General features: G+C 40.6%; 1 protein-coding gene and 1 long non-coding RNA gene across 2 annotated transcripts in view; one reads left to right on the top strand and one right to left on the bottom strand.

The window, feature by feature from the left end:
* Positions 1-21,146, bottom strand: part of LOC139945877 (receptor-type tyrosine-protein phosphatase F-like) — a 59,831-nt gene that overhangs the window by 26,513 nt on the left and 12,172 nt on the right. The window contains exons 2-15 of the mRNA XM_071943377.1: positions 11,361-11,615; positions 10,411-10,545; positions 9,848-10,006; positions 6,769-6,900; positions 6,194-6,255; positions 5,906-5,999; positions 5,349-5,480; positions 4,692-4,826; positions 4,482-4,613; positions 3,478-3,537; positions 2,730-3,026; positions 1,907-2,215; positions 898-1,182; positions 149-460 (exon numbers count right to left, since the gene is read on the bottom strand). Coding sequence (XP_071799478.1) covers positions 149-460; positions 898-1,182; positions 1,907-2,215; positions 2,730-3,026; positions 3,478-3,537; positions 4,482-4,613; positions 4,692-4,826; positions 5,349-5,480; positions 5,906-5,999; positions 6,194-6,255; positions 6,769-6,900; positions 9,848-10,006; positions 10,411-10,545; positions 11,361-11,615 — 2,499 coding nt within the window. The remainder of the gene's footprint in view (positions 1-148; positions 461-897; positions 1,183-1,906; positions 2,216-2,729; positions 3,027-3,477; positions 3,538-4,481; positions 4,614-4,691; positions 4,827-5,348; positions 5,481-5,905; positions 6,000-6,193; positions 6,256-6,768; positions 6,901-9,847; positions 10,007-10,410; positions 10,546-11,360; positions 11,616-21,146) is intronic.
* LOC139945893 (uncharacterized) lies at positions 16,840-19,431 on the top strand. The gene is made up of 3 exons (XR_011787184.1): positions 16,840-16,974; positions 17,536-17,695; positions 18,225-19,431. It is a non-coding gene; the product is annotated as an uncharacterized lncRNA (long non-coding RNA).

Raw genomic sequence — 21,146 nt, 5'->3', positions numbered from 1 at the left:
GACCATTAACACATTTATAATAAGGAGGAGTCAGAAAATGTGCAGATCTTTCAACAACAAAGGTGTCATTGCGTCTCTCTTACGACGAGCTGACGGAATAGATACACTAAGCATGGGCACATCAACAAGCATTAAGTATTAGACTTACTTTTTTCCATTGTAATCGCTGATTTGAATTTCGTGGGTCCATCACCTGCTTCATTTCTCGATGTTACACTTATCTTGTATGTAGAGTATGGATGAAGACCCTCGACAGTGGTTTTTGTGTCTGTAGTGTTCAGTGAGGCACCGGATTGATCACCCTCCCCACATTGATCCAGATTGATGAGTTCATAGGTCACATAATAACTAGAAGCAAGGCACGGTTTATTTTTATGGCCAACTCCTCTGTCTTCCCAAGACGCAACTAGTATACCTTGGCTGTCTGGTTCAACGGTTAAATTCTTGACACCCAAAGGTTCTGTATAAAATGCAATGCAACACACAATTAATAACCAAAAGTACCAAAGATCCAGAAAGACTTTTAACAATCTATTAACAAGATTTATATTGGTTAACACTAATTGGTTAACCTGTTTTACTAATTAAGCAACAAAACTTATTTTTCAACGACATGAATTCCACTAAATAATTTTTCGAACAGTTTTGTTTGTGGCATTGTGTGAATAAGGGAAATGAGAAGGTATAACTTTTTAAAAATGCTAGCATCCCTTTGCGGTTATGATGACATCACTTTTTTGAACAGCTACTCAATCTTTGAATGTAAAGAGCTCGCACAATAAACATGGTTTTTTATAATAACGTCATTATTGGTAACAAAATAAATAGTTTTGCATTGCAATAATGCTTTATTAATTGTTGTTATGCTGTTATGACGTTGGATATACCATGTATTACCCTTTTGTGTTGTATTTTGCCTAGTCTCGTTGGACCACGGTCCTCTTCCGATGTTGTTCAAAGCTCTCACTTGAAACTCATATGAAGTGCATGGCGTCAAGGAAGTTATCCTTATACGTGTATCCGTTGTTGTGATAGCCTGCATGAACTCATTGTCTGTTGCTTTTTTATACTTGTATCGGTACTCTGTTATGTTGCCACCCGTTCTTCCACATGGAAGCTCCCATGCGAACTCGATGTAATCTGTCGATGTCGAGTCGACAATTACAGTTGGTGCTTCTGGTGCTGTTATGAAACCACAGTAAACGATTTAATTTAAAATATCATAAGAACAAAAACTCTACAAGCGGAGTTCTATAGAATAATGGTACAGTCCTTATAGATAACTAAACTCTGCACAATGGAAGGAAAGGAAAACACAACTTTCCATAGTAACATCGACCCTTCTCCCCCCCCCCCGTCTCTCTCTCTCACTCTCTCTCTCTCTCTCTCTCTCTCTCTCTCTCTCTCTCTCTCTCTCACTCTGTCTCTAGTCGACCGAGGTCGGAATCATGTTGAGGCTCGCCCATCCCTCTCTATGTCTCATTAGGTTGGTAAGATCAGCTGGAAGCACCCCGATGTCCCTAGCAACTACATCTGTACAGCTGAGCCATTTGTCTTCCCTTGTTTCTCCTTCCATGTTTCGGTGACCAGGTGATAAGCTGAGACACAGGTTATTTTGTGTTCTGTATGAATGCCCTGCTATAGTCTCAGACGATGGTGTTATACTTTGGTGGATAGTTTTGGTTTCTTACCATACAGTTCTGTATTTGTCATGTGTTGACTCCAGTGAACGTTGAAGCATTTCCGCATGAGTTTGGTATAGCACCCATCCAGTTTCTCTTCAAGTTCCCGGGTGACTGTCCATGTATCCGAGCCATACAATATAATTGATTCTACGGTTGATTTGAAGATGGTTAGTTTGCTCTTTTTGTTGAGCAGTTAAGCGCAAAATGTGACTCTTACTTACTTGTTTCTTTTGTCATCATAGTTCTGGCGACGGGGGTACTACTTCCAGCTTGGTTTTTCGATGTAACAGTCACCCAGTATGTTGAGAACGCTTCAAGTCTCTCAAGTGTGATTGTAGTCTTGGTTGTGGTCAATGTTTCAATACCTCTCTTTGCCACCTCACACTGCTCAAGTTGTATAAGGTCATAGGTCACCAGGTATCCAGTGGCAGGACAAGGACTCTGATTGTCGGTATGAGGAGTATCCCATGATACAGTAAGTTGATTATGGCTTGTTGGAGACACGGTTACATTTGCTACAGGATTGGGAACTTCAAGTACAAACAAGTACAAGAAAAGAAGGCTATAATAACACCCATGACAATTATATGCTACGACGTTAATCTTCTTTGTTTTTGAAACATTATTACCGACCTGAGTAGAAGATGTATGAAACTATAGCCACATTTTGCGCTTAATTGGAATTTGCAAATTGTAGTAATATTAAGTTTACTGCAGCTCACTTATATTTCACTTTGTATTTTTTTGAAAATTATGCCGAAACTTACACAAACAATAATTATTTGCACATTAAGCGTCTTGTCTCGTGTTTTGCCGTGTACCGTATCATAATCAGGCTTGTAGATCACAAGGTAGCTCAGTATGCCTACGGTAGTACTACGTACTTGTCCATTAACAACTTTCAGAGCCTTGAGGGCTAATTGCACGCCATTGTGTCAGCAATGATTAATATGAAACTATGGTTAAATGCAAACTTAAACTCACAACTAAAAACACAATAATTATAACATTATACCGAACTGACTTATTTAAAAGATTATTTACCCGTTGATTTAGTCGTGTAGGATTCTTCACTGTAATTCCCGATGCCTTTACTCGTTCGTGCAGCAACTTTGATTTGATATCTTGTGCAATGAGCCAAGTTAAGGTTGACCGATGTACCCTCCACTGCAACTGGTTCCACGTCGCTGTCACCACCAAGTACCTCATACATGTACACGTAGTTCACTATATTGAAGCCTTCTGCTGGACACATTACCGGTTCCCATGATAATGTGTGAGTGAATAAATCATCAGCAGAATAAGAAGACACACTGAGACTTTGGGGTATCATGTTGGGATCTGAAATCAATTGGAACATTCCGAGTGTATAAGATCGTAAAGAGCGTATACAATTCACTTCACACATGTCACTGCTGAATGAGTGAAAATGAGCCAGTATGAACTAATCCATGAGCCTGTGAGACCACGCCTACATTCATGCAGAGAGATACGACTGAGCTACATTAAGAAGATATGCTAAAGGCAATACAGTCAAGGGAGGGTCATAATAATTCGCTCAAACAAAAACATCATGAGCAAAATATGTAAAAAAAAAATGTTTAAAATTTGGAAGACACATTGGGAAGAAAAACAATATCAGAAAATTTTTTGGTTGAAAGATTACAACTGAATACCTAAATTTCTGAGATAGTTTCGAGCAAAAGATGATTGTCTTAAAATAATCGCAGATAGACAAGATCGAGTTGGGAAGAAGTCTACATATCTGGTTCAGCAGATGAATGCAACCTACCTAATATTGTACAAGTCGTACTACACGATAGCCTATTTTCTCCATAGGGAAGACATTGTTCTGTTGAATAAAAACACCATTATAACAACTTATAAAGGAATGCATACGATTGGTTATCATTCTGGCAATACATAACTTTTAGTAAAAGCTTAACATCAGCGTTGGATAGCATAACTCATTTTGAGAAACATTTCACATCAAAGTATTGATGTTGTGTTAAAAGGACTCGGTTGCTATTACCTGCAATTTGAATCTGGGAAGCGTTTATGCGTTACTTCTGTGATTGTGTTTTCTCATTTACAATTGCTTCATAATATCGGCATTATCTAAAGAATGGCACCACTTTTTCAATTGAAATCTTCATATGTAAGTGTCATTATACACATAACATATATATGTACATTAATGAAATTATTGACTAAAAATCTTAACGTTCAACCTCAAAATTAAAATATTTAGGCCCTACTGAAAATTAGGAAGAGAGACACGACGGACGTTAAAACTCCAACTAGAAGTAGGTTGTTTCCCAAATACAAGTTTTCAGCTGTTATCCGTACCTTGGCAGTTGTCTCCTATGTATCCCTCTGCACAGTCTCCATCACATTGTCCAGTTGTTTCATTACATGACACCCCGTCCGCACAGTGACAAGTCTGGTCACAGTTGACACCGAATTTGCCGTCCATACACACTGAAAAGCAGAAAAGAGGACATTGTAAAATTGAACTTCCTAACATTTCAAGATTCAGTTGAAGGCATTTAATATTCCGTACCTTGACAGTTATCTCCTTTGTATCCCGCTGCACAGTCTCCAACACATCGGCCCGTTGTTCCGTTACACGATTCCACGTCCGCACAGTGACAAGTCTTGTTACAGTTGGCACCGAATTCGCCAGAGGCACATTGTACTGGGAAATAGGAAGAGAGACATGATGACTATTAATGTAGACATTTAATATCAACTTGGTTGTTTCTTAAATTACCAATTTCCAGCTTTATTCCGTACCTTGACAGTTATCTCCTGTGTATCCTGCTGCACAGTCTCCATCACATTCACCCGTTGTACCGTCGCATGACGCACTGTCGGCACAATGACAGTTCTGGGCACAGTCAGCACCGAAATTGCCATCGATACACACTGAAAAGCAGAAAAGAGAACATTGTAAAATTGAACTTCCTAACATTTCAAGATTCAGTTGAAGGCATTATTCCGTACCTTGACAGTTATCTCCTTTGTATCCCGATGCACAGTCTCCAAAACATTCACCCGTTGTTCCATTACACGGTTCCACGTCCGCACAGTGACAAGTCTGGTTACAGTCGGCACCGAATTCGCCAGAGGCACATTGTACTGGGAAATAGGAAGAGAGACATGATGACTATTAATGTAGACATTGAATATCAAATTGGTAGTTCTTAAATTACCAATTTCCAGCTGTAGTCCGTACCTTGACAGTTAACTCCTTTGTATCCTGCTGCACAGTCCCCATCACATTGTCCTGTTGTTCCATCACATGACGCACTGTCGGCACAGTGACAGTTCTGGTCACAGTTGGCACCAAATTTGCCATCGATACAATCTGAAGAGTAGGAAAGAGAACATTACATCATAGTTTGAATTCACCAACATTTTCAAATTGTAACTGAAGGCATGTCCTCTTACCTTGACAGTTAACCCCTTTGTATCCTGCTGCGCAGTTTCCTTCACATTGACCCGTTGTACCATCACATGACGCACCGTCGGCACAGTGACATATCTGGGCACAGTCAGCACCGAAATTGCCCTCGATACACACTGAAAAGCAGAATAGGGAACATTGTAAAATTGAACTTCCTAACATTTCAAGTTTCAGTTGATGGCATTATTCCATACCTTGACAGTTATCTCCTTTGTATCCCGCTGCACAGTCTCCATCACATTGTCCTGTTGTTCCATCACATGACGCACGGTCCGCACAATGGCAAGTCTGGTCACAGTTGGCACCGAATTTGCCGTCGATACACACTGAAAAGCAGAAAAGAGAACATTGTAAATTTGAACTTCCATCACATGACGCGTCCGCACAGTGACAAGTCTGGTTACAGTCGGCACCGAATTCGCCAGAGGCACATTGTACTGGGAAATAGGAAGAGAGACATGATGACTATTAATGTAGACAATGCATATCAAATTGGTAGTTCTTAAATTACCAATTTCCAGCTGTAGTCCGTACCTTGACAGTTATCTCCTTTGTATGCCGCTGCACAGTCTCCATAACACCGACCAGTTGTTCCATTACATGACGCACTGTCAGCACAGTGACAGTTCTGGTCACAGTTGGCACCAAATTTGCCCTCGATACAATCTGAAGAGTATGGGAAAGAGATCATTACATCATAGTTTGAATTCCTCAACATTTTCAAATTGTAACTGAAGGCATGTCCTCTTACCTTGACAGTTATCTCCTTTGTATCCTGCTGCGCAGTTTCCATCACATTGACCCGTTGTACCATCACATGACGCACCGTCGGCACAGTGACAAGTCTTGGCACAGTTGGCACCGAATTTGCCCTCGATACAATCTGAAGAGTAGGAAAGGGAACATTACATCATATTTTGAATTCCCCAACATTTTCAAATGTTAACTGAAGGCATGTCCTCTTACCTTGACAGTTAACTCCTACGTATTCCGCTGCGCAGTCTCCATCACATTGACCCGTTGTGTCATCACATGACACCCCGTCCGCACAGTGACAAGTGTGAGCACAGTTCTCACCGAATTCGCCTGAGGTACATTGTACTGAAAACAAAAGGTAGAGAGACATGATGATTATTAATGTAGACATTGGATATCAAATTGGTTGTTTCTTAAATTACAAATTTCCAGCTGCAATCCGTACCTTGACAGTTATCTCCTTTGTATCCTGCTGCACAGTCTCCATTACACCGACCCGTTGTACCATCACATGACGCACCGTCGGCACAGTGACAAGCCTGGTCACAGTTGGCACCGAATCTGCCCTCGACACACACTGAAAAGCAGAATAGGGAACATTGTAAAATTGAACTTCTTAACATTTCAAGTTTCAGTTGATGGCATTGACAGTTATCTCCTTTGTATCCCTCTGCACAGTCGCCATCACATTGTCCTGTTGTTCCATCACATGACACACTGTCGGCACAGTGACAAGTCTTGGCACAGTTGGCACCAAATTTGCCATCGATACAATCTGAAGAGTGGGAAAGAGATCATTACATCATAGTTTAAATTCCCCAACATTTTCAAATTGTAACTGAAGGCATGTCCTCTTACCTTGACAGTTAACCCCTTTGTGTCCTGCTGCACAGTCTCCATCACATTCACCCGTTGTTCCATCACATGACACCCCGTCCGCACAGTGACATATCTGGGCACAGTTGGCACCGTATGTTCCATCATCACAATCTGAACCAGTTAAGAAAGAACCAGAGATAAAACTCTAAAAACATGAGCGCAAGTTTGTATGTGTCTGTTATAATGGTAAGCGCTTTTGAACGCTCGTATCGCACGTATCAAATTTATTACCGCTTAAAGGGACACACCGGCCGAATTGGGCTATTTGGGCTACAAAATAGACTAAGAAATGTATTCAACGGGTTTCCAGGAATGAAGAAGAACAGTCCTTAAAAAAAATCATCAAATTTGGCCGTTTTTGAGCATTTTAAAACAAAAACGAAGGTCGCGTGATTGTTCTAACCAAAAAGTGGTACAAACAATCACGTGACCTTCCGGGCTAGTTTTACTTTCAGCCGTCTAAAAGTAACTTACCAAACCAAATTTAAATCTTTTTTTACAAAATTATTAACGAGTAATTGACGAAAAAGATCATGTATTCAAATTATTGCTACAAAATGTAAATAATGGTGAACAATCTAACGTAAGATTCGCATTCAAAGAGTCCGTGTAACGGAAGCTTGTTATATGGCCCCACAGCGTGGAGCAATCGGAACGTAAGCCTCGGGGCATATCACATACCGCACATGCCGTGTCTCGTGGGGGGCTGGAGGTGTAATCCCGGGCGCTATGAACTCCCAGCTTGCGGGTCTCGCCGTGAGCTTGGGAGGGGTTGGGAGCAAGACATCAGAGTACATGTTTGTCATCGTGGGTTTGTCAGTCGGTACACCTCGTGTCAAATCCGTTATTTCTTACGATCGCAACGTTCCAATATTATACTCTGTTTTGTTTCATGGCTCCTAATTTATTTTTACTAGGAGTTTTCAGCAAACAATAAAAAAAGATTGACGATGTCAAAACGTAGGAATACCGCATTTTGTTATATCGACAGTGTTATTGTGTGAGTAGCTTAACAAATGTTTTATGAAGAAAATAAAAATAAATAAAAAAAACCGGAGCCCCCGATCGAAAAAAGAACAGGTGAAAGATATTTTTGTAAAAAAGGTTGAAACAAATATGATACAAAAAATTCCCTCAAAGCATAATTTTGTCAAAAATATATGTTTTAATTCTGTGAATGAAGTGTTATTTTTGAGATTGTTGAGGTATTATTTGGTTACGTTCCAAGCTACGCAGCTACTCAGCTACGCTTACGTTCCTTCAAGTTACGCTATAATATAAAAAGGTACGTTTTTCAAGCTCGAGTCAAGCTACGCTTACGTTCCATATGCAGCTACGTTTACGTTCCAAGATATCCAGCTACGCTTGTACCTTCAAAAATATGACGTTCCAAGCTACGCTTACATTCCAAGTTTTGCTTACGTTCCTTCTCAAGTTACGCTATATATATTGAAAAGGTACGCTTTCAATCCTGAGTCAAGTTACGCTTACGTTCCATACGCAGCTACGTTTACGTTCCAAGATACCCAGCTACGCTTACGTTCCAAGATACCCAGCTACGCTTACGTTCCAAGATATGCTTACGTTCCAAAAGATAAAATTATGTTCTAAGCTACACAGCTTCTCAGTTATGCTTACGATCCATACGCAGCTACGTTTACGTTCCAAGATACCCAACTATGCTTACATTCCAAGATATGCTTACGTTCCAAAAGATATGGTTACGTTTCAAGCTACGCAGCTACTCCATATCCATACAATCCATATACATCATTTAGGTTTGTTACGCTAAAATCAAAAATTACGCTTTCAATCCCGAGTCAAGCTAGGCTTACGTTTCAAGATTTGCAGCTATGCTTACATTTCAAAATACATTTTCACAAGGACGCTTGTGAATCCCTCACGATTCCCTCCCCTCCCCACTCCTCACCCCCAACCCCCACCCCCAACCCAACCCCCAACCCCGAGATTATAAAATGTTTCACTGTGAATAACAGGGCCCCTCAGATTCATCTGTTTAGCAGAAAATACTGCTCACAAAATTTCTTTACTATTCAAAAATTTAGTCGGCCACCAGCCACAAGTTCACCAGGAAGTTGGTGCACGGAATGCTTTATTTACTTGTCACTGTCCCATCATATTCTGGGTTAGTTTTTTGTGTTCTTCGTGACGATCTTTGGATGTACGTCGAAGCAAGACTACCTCCATCGTCGAAGGATTTGCCTGATCCGTATATGCTGGTTGTTTATACTTTATGGATAGACTGGATCCTTATGCTGCGTCGTAGTAAAACGTTGCTATAAACAAAGCACCAGTCTACTTGCAATATTGTGCGACGATGTCACGAAGACTTGACAGTTGCAACGGCTGGAAACACGTTTACGCTGGCCTTTTACCGCTCTGGGGTTTTTTAATTATTTTTTCGCTAATTACGTGACATTTTGATGATTTCTTTTACAGCAACCATCTATAAAAACATTATTTATGATTCTACAGCCCTAAACTGCGTACACGGTGAGCCGGTGTGTCCCTTTAAATATTGTTTTACTCATTACAAACATTTTGTCTAAAGCGGTTCTCAGCTTGAGGTATGAAGTCCGTCTGGTTTTATCTGAACATAACGTTGGCGAACTGTTAACGTTCCCCTACAGTTCCACCCAATTATAGAGACTTCATCCGTGTACTGCTTCAATAGGCCTAGACGCACAACCACCTTGATACGAACAAAGTTAAAGCACACAGCGGGGAGGGGAGAGATGTTGTGGTGTGCATTTTCTTTCTTCACCGAAATGACGTCACTGTTGTGTGTTTAACTGATGAATTTATAATAATAATACATAATAATAATACACAGCACTTACATGTATAGAGTGCACAGTATCTGACAAAGAAAATGCCATTCAAGGGCGCCGGTTCCCAAAGTCAAAAGTCCAGGATTTAAGATATTTATTTGAAGGGGTGTGTTTTGAGCTGCCGTTTGAAGATTGAGGGATTATTTTGTGTTCTGAGGGCATACTATAAGTTATATAGTTACTGAATGTGTGAGTTAAAGGTGTACCTGTCTTGCACTCAAGTCCCTGGTACCCAGCGGCACAGCTGCATCCGTATGGATCTGGTAAACAGAACAACATTCCTTTGCAGGTAGAACCATCGTGTGGCAACCCAACAGCATCACAGCGAAGGCTTTCATGACGCCCAAAGCTGTTCGGTCCTTTAACTAAGTACAATTAACAAGACGTCAACAATGATTGAATATCTGGTGGTATTACGTAATGCATAACAAGCAACATGGTAACACTGTTTTCCGTACTTCGAATCATTTACACTCAATAAATATTGGGTCCTCACACTGCTGATATGTCCAATATCCAACATCGTAAAAACCGATATATGTGAATGTCCAATGTCCAATATTAAGTTAAATTCATTTAAAAAGTTAGACCTCCACTGACTCAAGAGTTACATGTGGCTATAGTTCTTTTTACGGTTGTGTAAAGATCTTTGGTTTATGATATGCTTCTGCAATTACACTCAGTTGAAAATTTATGTTGTGTTGTGCTTTGGGATTTTTTTTTCATAACAACCGCTGTTCAATATCGTCTCTTTTATAAAAGTACGTACTTCTTCCACAGAGTCTACCACCAAACCCTGGCGGACAAATGCAGTCACCCCCAACGTCATCACAAATGCCACCATTGAGACATCTCGGGCACTCGTCGTGACAGTCAGGAGGGCCATGTTTATTTTTCGGACAACCTGTAAAAACAGAAAAGAAGGAAACAAACCTCATATGATCAGCATGCGTCATGCTAAACGTTGTTACAAGAAAATGTGTGCTTCCCTTTGAAAATATTTTAGTTTTACCGAGATTTGTATCGAACTATGGTGGTATTCAGATCAGAGTCAATGGATGGAGTTGTATGGAGGACGTTATTTTCCTTTTTTTTGCGTTCTAATTGATAGGGGAAAAGTTGTCAACACCCTTGATATGAATGTGCAGCAATGTAATACCGAGATGGTTTGTTTTGTGAAGTGACGGTAACGGTAATCGTGAGATCTTAGACAAAAGATCCGACTCCCAGGGATTGTTTTATGATTCTTGCAGTGAGTAACGTATTCTTTGTCATAAGTTAACTCCCCTACAAAAAGTCTTTCACAATGTATTACACAGCTGGGGTATGAAGGTTTTTTTTCTTTTCAAGCATTATGCCCCCCCCCCCCCACCCCCTTCCCACAAACAATACATTAAACAGACTGACCCTGGTAAAAAAAAGTTTCATTCATATAGCCTCAAACCAGGATAGTATTTTGTCGAAGTGCTCTTGCATGCCGAGACTGGAATTTGAGCGAAAGCATAAACAGTGAAAAACTAAACGGTGATCCCAACCTTTGAATTTATTTTGCAATGTTCAAAGTTAGCGGTATCAGCTTCTGTATTGTGTTTCTTGAATGTATGGTAGTGGATGAACATCGGGTGAGTAATTAAACAAAAACGTTGTAGCAAAAACTCACGAAGAACCTTTATAAGATACAATCGTCACTTAATAACAATATAAAATTATTCGGTTTACCTCTGACGATTAATCTCAGTAGCGCTTGATCTCCGTCACCACGTTTATGCTGATAGTGACACTCATAAATACCGCTGTCGTTGGTATTGGCATTTTTTATATCGAAGTTAAAGGTATTTTGTTTTACTACATCGCCGCCATCCTTTCTCCATCTGCTCTTTTTCTTCTGTTCATCTGGTGTCTTTTGTTTAACTGTCAGACTTACGTTGTCGTTGAGGTTCACCGTGCGGGTGACAAAAATGGGTAGAAGGGTTGCTGGGGAGTTCAAAATTACAACGGCATGACACAACAAAACAAGAATAAAAGAATTCACGTTTAAAGGCATAGGACACCTTGGTTATTGTCAGATCAGTCTTCTCACTTGGTGTGTCTCAACATAGACGAAATAACAAATCTGTGAAAATTTGAATTGAATTGGTCGTTGAAGTTGCGAAATAATAATGGAAGAAAAACACACCCTTGTCACCTTGACGTTTTGTGCTTTCAGATGCTTGATTTCGGGACCTTGAAGTCTAATTATGAGGTCTCGCAATCAAATTCGTGGAAAACTACTTCTTTCTCGAAAACTACGTTACTTCATCAGAGGGAGCTGTTTCTCACAATGTTTTACACTATCATTATCTCTCCATTGCTGTTAACCATTCATTCCTATACGCCTCTCTTAAATTTATGCATGAGGTACGTCACAATGCTAACTCAAAACGAGGCGATGGGTGGGGAACGTGCGCCCATAGCCTCATTTTGGGTATGACGTCATGCAATAAGTATTAAGACAGGCGTATTGGTCGAAAGCAACGGCTGGGACACCTGTGCCAGTGGCGTAACTAGACATTTTCATTTGGTGGGGCAAGTGGGGGCAAAGATTAAATTTGGGGGGCCAAAGAAGTGCAAGATTATTATTAAATGTGTTAACTGATATATAGTTGATACACACCAATGCAGTTCTAAAACAGTCTATAGTCAGCAGGTGACAAAAGATTGCGAAACCTACAAAATCTTAGAGAACATGTCATTTTGTATAAGATAAAACTTTTTGACTGTAAAAAAGGATTAAATTACCAACTGTGGTCACCAAATAGGCTTTGTGGGTGTATAAATACCAAAAACATAATAATATTAGGCCAAGTAAAAATATAAAATTAGAAATGTTTAGCGTCCCCGCCCGCTTACTTTTTTCAGGACACCTCTTTTTTTTCTTAATTTTTTTTTTTTTTGCACATTTTTTTTGTTTTTGTTTTGAAAAAGGGTTATTTTAAATGATCTCAGCAAAACAAAACAAAATCTGAATGTCTTGTCTGAATGCCTTGACCAAACTGTTTCATTATTGTTTTGTGTATTTCAGCAGCAGAAAAAAACAGTTGATATTTGACATTCATGGCGGCCATCTTGAAATAAAAAATAAAAAGCCCCTCCTCCTTCCTTCTTTTGAGAAACCCAGACACTAAACATGTTTCTTTTTTTACTCGGCCTTATTGTAACAAGTGTAAGCCATAAAACAAAACAAAAATAAAGGATCGAAATTGTGGGTGTTTAATAATCACATTTTAGTTATGAAACGGATAATAGGCCTACCTCTCAATTGCACCGCTTGCTTCAAAGGAGAAGAAATGGTCTAAGCAACCTTTTTCGCTGGCCATTTGTTTGCTGTAGTAAATTTCTCTGTAGTGCATCTGACCATAGAGGTAGAAATGTCTACCTCCATGATCTGACTTTGTGTTTACGGAGCTATTAGTATTGGTCTGCGTTCAGACCACCATGTATTTAACTTTGTCACATCCTGCACTCTCTGTAACCGCAAAACCACAACAAACATTTACCGCCAATACGATCGCGCGCGCATTTCCACGCATTGTTCATGTTTATATAGTCCACATAGGGCCTACTGATATGAATAAAAGTTTTCCTTTTTACGACAGCATTTTATGCAGCCCCCTGATGCAGCCTTAAAGGGACACACCGGCCGAACTGGGCTATTTGGGCTACAAAATAGACTAAGAAATGAATTCAGCAGTCTTCCAGGAATGGAGAAGAACAGTCCATAAAAAAAAATCATCAAATTTGTCCGTTTTTGAGCATTTTAAAACAAAAACTTAGGTCGCGTGATTGTTCTAACCAAAAAGTGGTACAAACAATCACGTGACTTTCCGGGCTAGTTTTACTTCCAGCCGTCAAAAAGTAACTTACCAAACAAAATTTAAATCTTTTTTTTAACAAAATTATTAACGAGTAATTGACGAAAAAGATCATGTATTCAAGTTATCGCTACAAAATGTAAATAATGGTGAAAAATCTAACGTAAGATTCGCATTCAAAGAGTCCGTGTAACGGAAGCTTGTTGTATAGCCCACGTCGTGGAGCAATCAGAACGTAAGCCTCGGGGCATTATACCATACCGCGCATGCCGTGTCTCGTGGGGGGCTGGATGTGTAATCCCAGGCGCTATGAACTCCAAGCTTGCGGGTCTCGCCGTGAGCTTGGGAGGGGTTGGGAGTACATGTTTGTCATCGTGGGTTTGTCAGTCGGTACACCTCGTGTCGAATCCGTTATTTCTTATGATCGCAACGTTCCAATATTATGCTCTGTTTTGTTTCATGGCTCCTAATTTTATTTTGAGTAGATTTAAAAATGTTTTATGAAGAAGAAAAAAGGGATTAAAAAACCGGAGCCCCCGATCGAAAAAAGAACAGTTGAATAATAATTTTGTACAAAAGGTTGAAAAAAAAGGTTCAACAAAATTCTCTCAAAGCATAATTTTGTCAAAAAAATATTTTTTTATTCTGTGAATGAAGTGTTATTTTTGAGATTGTTGAGGTATTATTTGGTTACGTTCCAAGCTACGCAGCTACTCAGCTACGCTTGCGTTCCTTCAAGTTACGCTATAATATCAAAAGGTACGTTTTCAAGCCGAGTCAAGCTACGCTTACGTTCCATGTGCAGCTATGTTTACGTTGCAAGATATCAAGCTACGCTTACATTCCAAGTTTTTGCTTACATTCCTTCTCAAGTAATGCTGTATTTACAAAAGGTATGCTTTCAATCCTGAGTCAAGTTACGCATACCTTCCATACGCAGCTACGTTTACGTTCCGAGATACCTAGCTACGCTTACGCTCCAAGATATGCTTACGTTCAAAAACATAAGGTTACGAAGCTACACAGCTTCTCAGCTATGCTTATGTAACGAACTGAAACTGTGCGCCCCGCCGGTGCGTTGGAGTGGCCCCGCCGGATCTTAGAGGACAACGCTCCCACGGCAGCTGGCTTGAACTTTTGGTGAATTGTTCTGTGATTGGACGAACTATCGATGATGTATAACATTGTATAACATAATTATAAGAGATTAAAGTATTAAATAAATCAGTGTGTTTCATATTGGCACGGCAGATTATTGGATCAGCTATTTCCACACCTGAGTACGGACAGAATCCATGGGACACGAAACCAGTCGTTGATGCGTATCACAGAAGATGCTTCGAGAAGACGATTGCCAGATTAGAAGCGACGTGGAGTAGCGGTGACTTAGCCATCAGTGAGGATCAGAGTGCAAGTAAGCACCACGCAAACTCGTCCTGTGGTCCCGTGGCTGGCGCCGACGTTGGGCTTTGTTGTGTGGATATGGCGACCACAAGTAGGGAGGCCGTTGCGAGCGGTGAATGCCCTACTGTTGATGTGGTCCCTAGTCCCTCGACATTGCCCTGCATGGCGTTTGCCAGTGGGATTGCAGTTCGTGGTCGCGATGGATTTTCCAGCCCTGATCCAACTGCTTTGTCCCTCAACTCCACGTCTACACTTCCACCGGTGTGGAAGGCTTCATCAACGCCCACTGTTCCGCCGTTGTGGACGGCTCCGCCAGTGCAACTTGCCTCGCCGGAGCACACTGATCTCACCATCGACAAAAAAACTGACAGGACACAGACTACGACATTGGACATTCAACTGCAAGACCTCCATGTTTAGGTGATGGCAACTCAGCTGGAGCGGCACTATCCACCAGCAAAGGCAGCCCCGCTGGAACGAAGGACGGCACCGACGGACCCCCGGATGCATGATGCATCACAGAAGAAAGGCTACGGACTGGTGCAGGACGCATCACAGATGACAAGGCCGAGAGTACAGGAAGTACTACCGAAGACAGGATACCTGTTGGTGCGGGGAGCATCAACGGCTTGGTATCCGCCGGTGCAGGGAGCACCACCGAAGAAGGCCGCTGAAGACAGAGTATCCGAAGGTGCAGAGAGCACAACAGAAGACAGGGGATCCGTTGGTGCTGGATACACCGCAGACAGAGCAACTACCGTTGACGGGAGTGTCACAGACATGGGACCAGTTGGCACTCCGGACAGATCATCCGCCGGCACACAGATTGGGAATCCGCCGGCACCACAGACAGAGGACCCGCCGGCACCACAGACAGAGGACCCGCCGGCACGGACAGGGGATCCGCCAGCACAGTCAGGGGACCCGCCGGCACAACAGACAGAGGACCCGCCGGCACCACAGACAGAAGACCCGCCGGCATGGACAGGGGATCCGCCGGCATGGACAGAAGATCCGCCGACACCAACGACCAAGGACCCGCCGGCACTACACACGGAATCCAAACAGAATGTGTCAAGTGTTCGACCGTATGGCCCAAGTTTGCGGCTGAAGGCGCCGAAGCTAGAACACGAAAACTAGAAGCTAGTTTACGACGAACAATGACTGGAGAGAAGTCCTCTCTTGGATGGACATTGTTTTGTTTTTAGGATCGAACACTGCACTTGAATCGTCATCGATCACCATTCCCCATCAATTGTTTTGCTTTATGAATGTGCTGCTGTATTGAAGCTGTTGCAGCTATTCCGGAGAATAGGCTGATTCTAAGGAGGGGGCAATGTAACGAACTGAAACTGTGCGCCCCGCCGGTGCGTTGGAGTGGCCCCGCCGGATCTTGGAGGACAACGCTCCCACGGCAGCTGGCTTGAACTTTTGGTGAACTGTTCTGTGATTGGACGAACTATCGATGATGTATAACATTGTATAACATAATTATAAGAGATTATCCAGGTGCGCGGACCGGATGCGTTGTTTTGGCGCCTTTTCTAGCAATGTATTGTGTATGATTAAGATGTGTAGACAGACCAAAATGTTGAGTTCAGTGAGTGAGCATGGAATAAGTTGTCCTTCTCGAAGTATTAAAGGAACACGTTGCCTTCAGATTTCACAAAATTTCACGTTTGAGGGTGTTCCTTATACTTATTAAGAGTTGTTCTTGCAATAAAACACATTTAATGTGTTGTAATTAGTGAATGGCAATTAAAAAAAACAAACACTGACCTCTGACCCCGAAACACGGCCCGCGAAATATATACGTTTTTCAAGCCGTCAAAACGATCGTCCGTTTATGCGCGATGCACAGAAGTTAGGCTGGCGCCGTAGCCAATAGCCTGGTAAACCTACCAGAAGAAAACGAGGTAACATACCGTTCTCTACCAGACGACGTTGTGTGAAATGTAAACACACCATTTTGCTGTCAAAATGGATCGCCGAAAAACACAGATTCAGCTCATTGCTCTACGCAAAGAGATGATTGAAGACACGTCCAAAAAGAAGGAACGGACACCTCGCCAATCAGGGTAAGAATAATGTAGTGGGACATGGACTAGCCGACGAGAGAGAGAGAACGGACCGTGATTGTTTATACCCAATGCAATGTTATTGTTAGTTATTATTGTGGACATGACACGTAAATTCACAGCTATGACAGCCGCAGCACTGAGTTGTGAGAGTACATAAATGTACATGTACTATGACTAGTTTACATGTAATTTTGTAGATCTATTCACTCGGTGCATAGATGGGGGTGGGGATTTGAATCGAGTGTCCAGCGTCCTAATGACTTGGCATAATTTACCCTAATTTACTTTGATGCTACAATTAAAAGAGTCGTTTATCTGGCTGGGAAGGGGAGGACTTTTGTAAAAATTGTAGAAATACATTTTAAAAATACTAAATAGTACAGATTTATTAAATGTTTTTGTATATTTTTAACAGTTTACCCAAAATATTGTACCCAAGTCAACTCGTACCCAAGTCAACCCGAATTCTTTCAAAGAAGTGTGACCTTTCAAACAATAAAAAATAAAATTGTCGAGAACTAATAAGTTATACCAATGGTTATGAATTTCTTGTTGAAGGTACTATGTGAGCAGATGCCAGGACTTGGCGTAAACATCTTGGAGACCTCATCAAACCCAACCAAGCTGGTGTGTTTGTACCAACTGTAGGGAGATGCCAACACAACAGGAGAGGTCATGCTGCAAACAAAGCCCGGATGAATGCTTCTCAAACTTGGCAGTAAGAGACTGATTATGTCATACTGTCAATGGCATGTGCATGTACAACAATATACACATGTACTGTCAAAGCAGTCCAGTTTTGTTATATGATATTTTGATCTGTCCACCCCCCCCCCCAAAAAAAAAGGAAAAACAAAGTAAATGTGTAAACACACATTTTATAAGGAAACACAAATTTAAGCTTTCATTCATTGTAGTTACTTGTAAACAGCCTCCTTCGCCAACGTTGCATTACCAAAAAACTTTACACTGAACAGCCACATCCCAAATTTTAATAACATCATGTCTTTGACCAGCAGCCGATTTCACAAAACTTTACGCAACTGCGTAAGTCCACTTGTGCAACGTTTATGAAGCAAGTTGCGTAAAGTTTCGTGAAATCGGCTTCAGGTAGGTAATATTTGCAAAAATGTCACTTTAATGAATCAACATCAAGTGCATGGGTTTTATATTCCATATACATGTACAAATAACCAATTTTTATTTTGTTAATTGTTTCAAAAATGTTTGTGTTTATACTTGAAAAGATCTTGAGGCACCTTGTTCTTGACCACCATTAGAGTTGGCACGACATCACAGGAATGACATGTACACCAGGGGAGCATGATGTACACAACAAACGACTTTGCCACCCAGCCAGCCTTCACAGACAACATGTGTTGTGTCAGAATGGTACTGGAAATAGAGTAACACTACCTAGTTACTGTTTGTAAAATCAGGGATATATTTCCAGATAGTTTCAACTTTCATGTACACATGATTTATGCAAAACAGGTTTTACAAATGGCAATATTTCCTGTTTTCAACATGTAGATTCTTATTCCTAAATTAACACATAATGTCAATATTTCAACTTATTATTTTCTTTTGCACATTACTTATGTCAACAAATCATTGAATGTGATGTGAGCAGAGTTTGTTTTCATCACAACGACATAATATGATTAAGTTTAATTTGAAGTACATGGCCAATTGTTTATACAATCATCATATTTATTGTATTATTTATTTGAGATTTCGATATTTTGTAACAAAAAACACACTAGAACAACAAATACAAAAACATAAAGAATCTGTATTCAAATAAATTTATCTGAAATATCTTTATTCTGTATTCATAAAGAGACATGGATCATAGATGCAACACGTTTGATAAACACAGTGCCATTTCAAATTTTTAACCTTAACCCTTGCAAGTATATTTTGATTTCAACCACATGCCTGTTATGAAATGCATGGTCAGAATGATGTTTTAGAACTAGTCATATTGTTGACTAGCAGACCATGTTAGTTCGAATAAGTAAAAGTTTTAAAGGAAAACCACCGAATTTCAAGTCATACTTGTGTTGATCATTCTATTCTACTTTTAAAACATCCTTTCTAACCATATGCATTTTACAACCAAATCACTTGATCTAAGGCATTGGTCTCTCTAAAGGGACTTTATACCTTAGATGTTGGTAATTACTAATTTGTGATCATAAAACTCACTTGATAAAGTCTACATGATGAGAGGCATGTCAAAGGACTTGTTTCTATACTGCAATGGTGTTTTTCTTTCACTGTTTCTTGCAGCTTACATGTATATTGCCAAATTTAGCCCAAATTGTCACAGGTTTATTATTGTATGCTAAAATATTGAGGAGATACACCAACTATTACCAAGGATACTGCATGGGACTATAGTGTTCTTTGGCAAAGGACAAATTTAATTAATGTTTGCAAATACATCGTGTACTGTTGTGAATTGTAAAAACATTCAATAAATTGTCCATATTTTTTTATAAAGTTCCTATTAATTTGTGACAAAGATTCTCTTTGATTACATACAAACTCTAGAACTTGCCAATAATGCTAATAATGCACTGACCTTATATCTTATGCACACCTGTACAGACAATTTTGTAGCCAAATTGTGGAAAGTTACATGGAAATTAAATTTAAGAAGTGGAAAATCTGGATTTGTGTTTTGCTACAAGTTCTTCTGTTGGTAGTAGTGGTGGTGGTGGTATTGGGGGGGGGGGGGGGTGATGGCGGCTGCGGGTAGAGGCTATCCTTGCACCATTAGCGGTAAGCCTGGGCGACTAGTGTCGCACTCCAACTATTGAATCCTGAGTCGAGTCGCGACTATTGTTTTCAACTATTCGGTTAAACGTGCTACAAAAATAGTTTAAACAAAATTGCGTCTACCTGTTTGGTGAACCAATTTAGTCGCTCATGACTATTCATGACAACATAATTTACTTACAGAACACAGTCAGACATCAGTGACACAAATCTTCAATCTTTTCCGCTTGAATCAGACTATATTGTGCTTGCGGCACACATTGCCACAGTGCATCGTGATAATTAAAATTTTGTTGCAACTAGTGTCGTAGTCGCAACTATTGGATGGAGGTGCGACTAGTCGATTAGTAATTTTCACTGGTCGCCCAGGCCTAATTAGCAGAGTTTGCCTGTCCTGCGAAGAAGCTGGTTGTCATCTAACCGTGCTTGGAAAACTTCTTTGATGTACGTGTACTCTTTCTTGTCCATACCGGCTTCAATAATCACATCGCCACCCAACTTTCACTGTGACCTGGGAATCAAGTATCAATACAAAAATGTTACAAAATAATAAAATTGTTCCCCGTTTCTGATTTTGTTTTGTAATTTTTGAAAAGAGTTCTTCTAGACTATGGCCCTTTTCGAAACCACGGCTTTGGCTTTGGATTCAGCTAGGGCTAGCTTGGCCCCGCAGATGTTTGAACAAAACTGAGCGTGCTTTGCGTAGGGATTCAGACAAGGGGACGGAGTTTGAAGCCGAATCCATAGCCGATGCCGTGGTTTTGAAAAGGACCTATGGAAGCTTCATTTTTGTGGACAAGAGTATTAATTATTTTAGCTTTCCTTGCCAACTACCATTTGCAGTATGTGCTCCCTGTTCAGATGCATCGCACCGTAAATTTTGCTGTCAAATGATTCTGAGCAATGTAAACAAATAGTACTGTCCAAGACCAAGGTCAAGGAATTACATCCCCATAATAGACATAAACATTATTTTATAAAATAATGAATGTATACCCCAAAGAAAGGATCATGTTGGCAAATAAGACAAGTGACATCATCTATCCTATGGCGATGGACTAGTATTAGTAATATGGAGTAATATACACCACTGTCCTGTTGCCCTGTGACTCTACATACGTACATGCAAACAGCATATAGAAAGGACAGAGAAGTAAAGTCCCTGTAATTTTGTATCTAAAAACGAACTGTGGGGTATAGGCCTATGTGACTCGCAATTGCATACTATACTTACGCGGTAAACACGGTAAACGCCTCTGACATGTCTGAGCAGATGTTTTATCGAGAGGATGAATTCTCTAGCAGAGTTTTGGTGTGGGAGGGCATGACACGTCCATTTTCAACTCCACTCGCTAGTTAGTATACGGGTACTAGACATTCTT

This window comes from Asterias amurensis, chromosome 13, assembly GCF_032118995.1.
Source record: "Asterias amurensis chromosome 13, ASM3211899v1".
NCBI lineage: Eukaryota > Metazoa > Echinodermata > Asteroidea > Forcipulatida > Asteriidae > Asterias > Asterias amurensis.
The sequence above is the reverse complement of the archived record's forward strand: the minus strand, read 5'-3'. Positions and strand labels throughout refer to the sequence as shown.